This window comes from Chanos chanos, chromosome 11 (assembly GCF_902362185.1).
Source record: "Chanos chanos chromosome 11, fChaCha1.1, whole genome shotgun sequence".
Taxonomy (NCBI): domain Eukaryota; kingdom Metazoa; phylum Chordata; class Actinopteri; order Gonorynchiformes; family Chanidae; genus Chanos; species Chanos chanos.
In genome coordinates, this window is record NC_044505.1 from 15,936,053 (window position 1) to 15,945,056 (window position 9,004).

General features: G+C 44.6%; 1 protein-coding gene across 1 annotated transcript in view; it reads right to left on the minus strand.

Moving 5' to 3' along the window:
* pcdh10a (protocadherin 10a) overlaps window positions 1–8,383 on the minus strand; it is a 13,814-nt gene extending 5,431 nt beyond the window's left edge. Inside the window, exons 1-3 of the mRNA XM_030788087.1 lie at window positions 5,879–8,383; window positions 5,116–5,174; window positions 4,772–4,878 (exon numbers count right to left, since the gene is read on the minus strand). Coding sequence (XP_030643947.1) covers window positions 4,772–4,878; window positions 5,116–5,174; window positions 5,879–8,383 — 2,671 coding nt within the window. The remainder of the gene's footprint in view (window positions 1–4,771; window positions 4,879–5,115; window positions 5,175–5,878) is intronic.
* Window positions 8,384–9,004: the final 621 nt, after the last annotated feature.

Below are 9,004 nucleotides of genomic sequence, written 5' to 3' on the forward strand. Positions count from 1 at the left end.
AACTCGTTTTTGAGTAAAAAAAAAAAAAAAGGTATAATGTATGGATTATTTTCAGTATATCAGATACTCCGATGAAACATGTTGTGCCATTTATCACAGACTACTTTGTGTCAACGTTTAGCAAGGACATTTGTTTTGGAACCATTTCAAATAGTTTAATAGTGGCACAAAATAACATCTTCTCTGTACCTGGTCAAAACTGAGTGGTATTATTTTATTAGTAAAGAAAGGACACAGGCCCAAAATTACACGTAAAAACTTAAATATTGCAAAATTAATGTCTGAACACATTAAAGAACATTAAAGCGCTTCTGTATAGAGTTGTGGTACGGCACTTGCTAATAACAAGGTATATAGTGTCATTGCTGTAATTTGGTCTCTCAGATGCAATGCTGCTGTTGCTATTGATGGGTATAATGCATTTGTCAGCCCACCCACCCCCCTGTAGTGGCCAGTTTGGGTACTGTTGTGCACTTGGGTTTGGGTTTTGGATTTGAGGTCAATTTTATACCCTTATTTTAGTCTGACCCATTCATTTCTAATGACTGGACATTTTGGACCAGGAAACAGCACAACTGTACAAAAGTTAAATAAAACACCCAAAATTTAATGAAAATGATCAAAATTTATTTTGTGCGTTCAGATGCCCTGTGTCATCAAAGTCATGGAACCTCATGACAATCAGATTGAGGAACTACATTTATCAGAGAGAGAACTTGTAAATTGGCCAGATTCGACCAGAACAGCACAGGAGAGTTTAAGCAACAAACTGAAAAGCTTGCAGACAAAATATTGAACTATAAGTAGCTGCTAAACCAACCACTAGTATTGACACAGCCCCGGTTTGAGGTTGCTAAGCTACGCTGCGGTGTGCTTCTCTTTCCTGGTTGTCGTGGAGTTGTTCAGTTCCTAACATAAGATGTGTTCAAAATGTCCACTCACCCACTATATAGAGCACTGTATAGTGAATAAGCCATTTTGTAGAGCTGTTTGAAATCTCAGCTGTAAAAATTACGACACTGTATAGCACGCGAGAAAATTGTCGTGAGGCACACCAAAATGTAGCGTACAGAAGCTGTACCCCGCATCGATCGACTCAGACCATCATGCATTGCGGCCTGTCTAGTGAAAGCAGGCAAGTCTTTACAGACCGACTGGATGCAGATGTTCTGCCCTTTGTTTATGTGACAGAGATGATAATTACGAATATCCGGCATATAATTATGTAGCAGCGTAACGTCCAAATAGTGTCTGAAATGTATCAACAGCTCTCTGCCCCTTATCCCCCCATGAGTGTTCTCTGTTGCAAACATCATATAGTGAGTGAGTGGACAAGTGGATATTTTGAACACAGCATCAATGGGGACAATGATAGTCTGGTAAGACACAGTACGTACAAGGATCTGTCCGTGTTATGGGAATTTGGTGGCAAATGTGTTGTTTACTGTCATTACTGAGCTCACAGGAGGATATAGTATTTGTAGTAACACTAATGTTACTACAGATGTGTACGTGTAGTAACAACAATAACAATCTGTAAACATTGCTAACTGTAAAGGTACTGTACACTTCACTCTGAATATCTGGCAACCCTGCTGTAGGTCATTTACTGTCATCACTTTTTACAGCTCAACAGAATACAACAACACGACTTTTACAAAATTCGGTCACAGCAACGAACGATTAAGGTTATGGAATTGGCGCTCGTGTAGAGGAGGATAATTAAGCCAAATTTACAGCTTTACTGCACGGTTGGTGGGTATGTAAGACTGTTTGTACTATATAGCAGCCACTTCCTGTCCCACAGTCATGCAGAGGAGTGTGAACAGAGATATTATGCAAATGAGAGCATTATGACCTCAATGGTTCCGCTCCTGTGTTCTAGAACAGAATTATGGAATGCCACATGTCGTGCAAAGGAGCTAGTATAATTGTGGCATTGTTTTAACAAGCATGTGGTGACACACATTTCTCCCCTTGCTTTATGGTAGATGCCTGCAGTTAATCCACTGTTGCATTACTCCTTGTGCAAATATACTCTTTCAAAGACAATTTAGACCAAACAGTACATCATTACAAGCATATTCCATCTGCATAACGAGATGAAATCTTTTATTGACATTTACAGTACTCAATATGTCAAATCTAAACGGAGTCATTAGTAATGTTTTAGAAATGGCCTTGTCCGGGGAGGTCATTTGAGTAGGTCCAGTGGTACAAGTAATTTAATTACCCATCATTGCAATTGACTTCAGAAGATTATATGCCTTCAAATGATCCACAAATGCCCTATTCCTGCCTAATGTATCTACCGCTATGTATCTGTACAGTAAACCCCCTTCTCTCTATAGGCTACTTATGTGGTTATGCAAATGGTTATGGATAACTTATTCGTAATAGTACTGATGTGTGTTACGACTGTGTGTTCCAGAATCGTATGACCGGTATGGTTTTTCATTTTTAATATTATTTTTTAATTTTATGAGTGGATATCCTTAATGCTTATATTTACAAGCAGCTGTGATCGTTTTTGTTTTTGTTTTTGTTTTTTTTTTCCGATAGGAGTGTGAGCGTGGGAGAGAAAAGGATGGGAGATTGGGTCTGTATCCCGTTGAAAGCTAACGTGGATGGAGAACAGATAGCGTTAAATTAAAACGACAAGAAAAAGATTTTGATTAGCGCCATCGCCGTCGTCACCCCGTTCCATCGTTTATAGATAAACATCAATCTAATGCTCTCCTTCTCTTTCACTAATTTAATCGTGCAATTTGTCACGCTTTCCTCTCACAGACAGACGCGGAGATAATGATCGTTTAAAAGGTAGAGCAAACCTTCCCCACCCAAGACACATACACACACACACACACACACACGCACACACACACACACATACACGCGCGCGTGCACACACACACACACGCACGCACGCGCACACACACACACACACACACACACACATCTCACCTTTCCTTTCTTTCTTCACACCCTTACGGTTGAAAACATTTTGAGTTTGCCCCATTGATTTTTTTTTTTTTTTTTTTTTTTTTTACTCCGTCTCTTCCTGCAGTTCAGGCCGGCTGACTAATCCCAAACAGTGACACGTAATCAGTTTGATATGTAAAGGTGTCTGGGATGTCAGCGTTAAAGAAAGAGGCATAAAGTATTACAACGGAGGGGGGAGGGATGGTGAGTGTGTGTGTGTGCATGCATCCATGCGTTTGTGTGTGTGTGTGTGTGTGTGTGTGTGTGTGTGTGTGTGTGTGTACACGTGTCTTATTTGGGATGCACAGCAGTGGGTGGGCTTGTCTCTGTGCTAGGTCTTGATGATAACCTTCATTTGATAATTGGCTATGCTAAGGTCTGGAAATGAATGACAAGGCACTGAGGTGTTTCAGAGTGCTAACGTGTGCTGAAGACAGAATGAAGGATGATAGACAGGAAAGGGGAGTATGACCATACACACACGCTTGCATGGAAACGCACACACACGCTCTCTCTCTCTCACACACACACACACACACACACACACACACACACGCATGCATATCTATACCCTTTCCATGAATTTTTTTTTATCTCTTACTGTTTCTCCTCTATTGAGAGTCATGTTTTCTTCTAATTTCTTCTCCCTTTCCCCTCTCTCTCTCTCTCTCTCTCTCTCTCTCTCACTCTCTCTCTCTTACATTTTCTTTCTGGTAGGCTAATTCTAATGGAAGTTGTCTCACTTTCTGTGTCTCTATGTTTGAGTCAGTCTTTCCATTGCCTGAGTTCTCTCTCTCCCTCCCACCTTCTCTCTTTCTCTCTCTTATTTATCACACTATATGTGCTGATGACCAAACAGGACATTATCAAAGGCCACCCACACACACACACACACACGCACACACACGCAAGTGAATATATATATATATATATAGCCTTTGTAGACCAAACAGAATTTCAAACACTCAGCATTCTTCATGCACTCTACCTTAGACCAAACCCGACACAGTGCATTTGTATTCAGTTGAGCGTATTTCGGTATGATATTTGGCAACCCAATGTCTAGACGCTTGCCAAATGAGGATCTGAATGTCACGATTCTGTAAAGAAAAAGGTCAGAGCCTTATCAAGTCTCGTTGTTAATGCTATTTTCCGGCCCCAACCTGATCAATAAACAGTCATCAATGTAATCTACTTCAAAAGAAAACAGGAAATCGCACTAACCCACAATCAAAACGTCTAGTCCGCTTTGGATCACAGAAGCGATACTATATTTTCTGTTGAACCAAATACTGCATAGATTGTCTGTGTGTGTGTGAGCGCGTGTGTGTGTGCGCGCGGTGCGCGCGCGCGCGCCTTCGTGGTTGCACGTGATTACAGTCAGCAGTACTCTCAGCTACTCAAGCATTTTTCCCAGTACTGAAAGCACATCAGACTAGAGGGCAACAGCAGGTGAAAGAAACGCAGTCTCTTTCTGTACCGAGTGTAATCCATTTAGTCATTTAGCTCCTTTGACAATAGTATAATTTCCCAACACGCCCCGTATTGATCTTAACCTTAAACTTGCGGTAGGCCTGTCGCTGTCATTTCAGCACCACGAATCGCTAGGGCGACCAGCTGCGCTCTTTTTCCCTCTGTCTGTTTCCCCAGACTCCATTAACTTTTAACGTAGCCTACGTTTAAAGCTTTCACTGCACACTCTTGACAAGACTTGACATTTAAAACAACCATAAGCGCGATGTGGTAAAACGCCGTCTGCATGCCATACCGGTAATTAAGCGTTACTCACCGGCTGAATGGCCGCGGTTGGTGGCGTCGTGGTCGCTGTCTCCCTGTTCGCTGTCCCCGTGTCCACTATCTTTAGAACTCACGATATCCGACTCCTGGAACGCAGAGCTAAAGAAAGAACAAGAGAAATGTAGGCAACTCAATTTTTCACTCATGGTTAAATTCTCGCACGTTCATTTGCGTCAAAACTGATGTGAAACTGATGTGCTTAGAACCTCACGTTTACTCCCTCATCTTCGTGTTTCTTCAGCTGCTGTGTCAGATTCTGGCGCGTGACCAAACCAGTGAGACTGAGTTTTGCCTTTGGGGGGTTTGACTCATTTATTAATTATTGACTTTACTCACCTGTTTACTCGACGCGGTCGGTCCACTAGATAACTGAGCTCGGTTCGCTGATGTTTGTTCTGAGGAGAAAAAAAACAGCAAAAAAAAAAAATGATTCAGATCATTTAAGACTATGAATTTCATACCAACATTCCCTTGTTTTAGGCTTAAATCTGTGTCAGGTAAGGAAACAGCATTTGTTTCTAATGAACAATAGATTTCAAGCCATATTTTTTTATCTTAAATGACAATTTGGCACTCTCCACACAAGATGCGGATGCAGGTCGTCTGAATACTCAAATGACTGCGACTAGCAGTGCCGCTATAGAACTGCTTTTGTTCCTTCGTTACCCTGCACTACCGTGCACTGCATACTTAACACGTCCCCCAGTCCGCTCTCTCTCTCTCTAGCCAACGTTTAAACGACGCTCCGCTGAGCAAACAGAAACACTGAAACACTTGCACTGCCAACGTTTGGTAAGACCTGACATGTTGCGCGAGAGACTCCTTACAGTCACCACGGGGCTTCCTGATACTCCTCGAGCTCCCAACGGAACAGTAGAACTTTGATGGCATAAAATACCACGCACTGTGTAAATGCGAACCCCCAAAATGTTGCATGTGTAATTAAAACATTTGTACTTCATACTTTGTTAGACTTTTAGGCCAAAAAAAGATGAATGTACCAAGCGGTTGGAATAATGGATCAGTCACCAAAATACAGCATAATAAAACTGATTGGGGAAAAAAACATTAAGTGTGCATGTATATAACTTTCCTTCACCTCGTTAGATAAGATGCTGCCGTTGGATATGATGTCCGGTTGCTGGTCTGTGTAACCCGTGACTATGGCCCCACAAGAATTGTGTTCCGTGTCCGTGCTTCGGGAGGGGCTACACGGTTTGAGGAACATGAGATCGGTCTTGGCAGACTCGGGCGTCAGGCACACCTGGTAACAGTAATTCTGGTTTTGGTGATGCGAGCCAAAGCTACCGGACTCCTCCACAGGAACTTGCGCCGCAGCAGCAGCCACGTTGGCGCTCTGCACCAGCATAATGTCTGATTTACTGAGTTTCTTCTTGCGCCCCCGCGCCTGACGACTACAACAGGAGCCGCAGCAGAGGCAACAGTCTCCCGCCGCCAGGCACGTGTAGATGCTAAGCTTCTTGTCCTTCTGACAACGGACTGCCAACACAATCATGGCCAAGAGGAAAATGAAGGAGACAGAGCCAAGAGCAATGATGAGAATAAGTGTGAGGTCCAAGGAGCCTTCTTTGGCTTTCGTGGACCTCCTGTCTCCACTGTGGCCCTCCACCACGCTGTCCACCAGCACAACATTGATGCTGGCTGAGGAGGACAGTGGCGGTTGCCCGTGGTCCCGCACCTCAATCAACAGGTCGTAAGGATGCGGCGGGTCCCTTTTGCTAGACACCCTGCGGGCCGTTCTCAGCTCGCCGGTCCTCCAGTCCATACGAAACATTCCCAATTCATTCCCACGCAGAATGCTGTAGGACAGGCGCGCGTTCTCACCATCATCCGCGTCCATGGCGACGATGCGCGTCACCAGATACCCCGGTTCAGCAGATCGGGGCAGATGCTCTCTGGCCGTACCGTTCTTACCCAGAGGTGCAATAACCGACGGGGCGTTGTCGTTTTGATCCACAATTATGACTTTAACGGTGGCGTTAGCTGTTAATTCTGGGTTACCAGAGTCTTTAGCTTGAACCATAAAGTTAAAGTCCTTAATTTGCTCATAATCAAAAGATCTTAAAGCGTACAGATAGCCGTTTTCGGAGTTGATTGACACATAAGTTAAAATGGACATACCCTGTATTTCGCACTCCAATATGGAGTAAGTGACATATGCGTTTTGTCCGACGTCAGGGTCTAATGCACTCACTGCGTAAATGTAAGCGCCTGGCACGTTGTTTTCGGTCACATATACGTCGTACACAGACTGCATAAATCTGGGAGCATTGTCATTCTCATCAGAAACGTGCACTTTAATGGACTTACTGGTGGCCAACGACGGCACCCCTTTATCTTTTGCCACTACAGTCAGTGTGTAAGACTCCACTTTCTCCCGGTCCAACGGACCGTCTGTCACAATGGTGTAGTAATTTTTAAACGAGGATTTGAGTTTAAACGGCACGTCATTCAAAAGTTCGCAAGTCATCTGTCCGTTCTCCCCGGAGTCACGGTCCGTCACGCTCAGGAGCGCTATCACCGTCCCCGGAGCTGACTGCTCGCTCATCGATTCCGTGACAGTGTTGAAACTAATCTCGGGCGTGTTGTCGTTCACATCGATGAGTTTGACCAGGACTTTACAGTGCGCGGGTACGGCGTTGGGTCCCATGTCTTTAGCCTGCACGTAAATCTGGTACGTGTTGCTCTCCTCATAGTCCACTTCGCCAGTGACTTCAATCCTACCCGTCCTCGAGTCTATATTAAACAGATCCCGGATACGAGGAGGGTTATGACTGCTTAAAGAGTAAACTATTTCCCCGTTTTGCCCCTCGTCCATGTCCGTCGCATTTAACTGAATAACGAGCGTGCCCACGGGAGAGTTCTCGCGCAGGCTTACTGTGTATACTGACTGATCGAACACGGGTGCGTTGTCATTGGAATCCAGCACTTTGACCACTAACAGTGCAGTTCCCGTCCTCTGGGGCTGCCCCCCGTCCACTGCGGTCAGCACGTACCTGTGCACCGCCTGCTGTTCCCGATCAAGTGGCTTTTCAAGCACCAGCTCAGCGAACTTGTTTCCATCGCTCTGCGTTTGCACGTCCAGATAAAAGTAGTTGTTAGTGGTGATGGCGTAGGTGCTGAGCGCATTGGTACCGACGTCCGGGTCGAACGCATTCTCCACCGGGAAGCGGGTGCCAGGTGTGGCGCTCTCCGTGATCTCAACGGTGATGTCCGTTTCGGGGAAATTTGGTGGATTGTCGTTAATATCCATTACCTCAATTTCGATGCGGAAAAGCTCTAGCGGGTTCTCCAGAAAGACCTCCAGGTGCAAGAGGCACGGAATGGTCTGCCGGCATATCTGCTCACGGTCTATTTTTTCGTTAACTACAAGCGCCCCGTTCTCCAAGTTCACCTCCAGGTACGGGGTCCGGGAGCTGGGCACGATTTGGAAGCGGCGGGAGGATAGTTTGGTGACGTCCAGCCCCAAATCCTCGGCAATATTCCCCACCACGGTTCCGCGCTCCTGCTCCTCCGGAATGGAGTAGTGTAACTGGGATAGCACTCCATCCACGACACAGCAGAAGAGAAATATTAAAATCATGTCCAAACAACAAGTGCACTTTCTCTCGTTCTCTCTCTGTTTCTCTCTTGTTTTTATTCCGTTTTCTGTCGTTGTTGCACGAATTACGAATTACCCATCGTTTCTGTCCGTTGAAAAGCACGCACCGCACTACTTCCCAAAAGAGATATAGAGCTCCTCCGTTTAACAGTGTCAGCCAGAAACCATGTCGCCGTACGGAGAAAAAATATAGCCATTTGATCTCGTGCTGCAGTAATTACACCGTTATTCGGGACTTTGTATCATCACAGAAAAGCATTGTGAAAGCTCTAAGTCATATAAATCCGTAATTGTTGACAGCCGTGCCAAAAATCAAGAATACAGAAAAACAAAGTTCCACTTTTCTGTCGATAAATAACTCAAGATAAAGAAGTACACATTTCATAAAGGCAAAGTATTAAAACATACGATTTTTCTCACTTTTCACCCTAGAATACACTTTTCTGATCGCACAGAGAAATCCTATAGTGTTTCCGAGTCGACTTCTGTTCACAGAGTGAGCCTCATAGCGTTGTTTTGCGCAGAGCCTCTCCGATGCCAGCCAATGGTGTCTTTAGACACCCACCGTTACCTAACACGATTGGGTCATTCCGACGTCAGTCA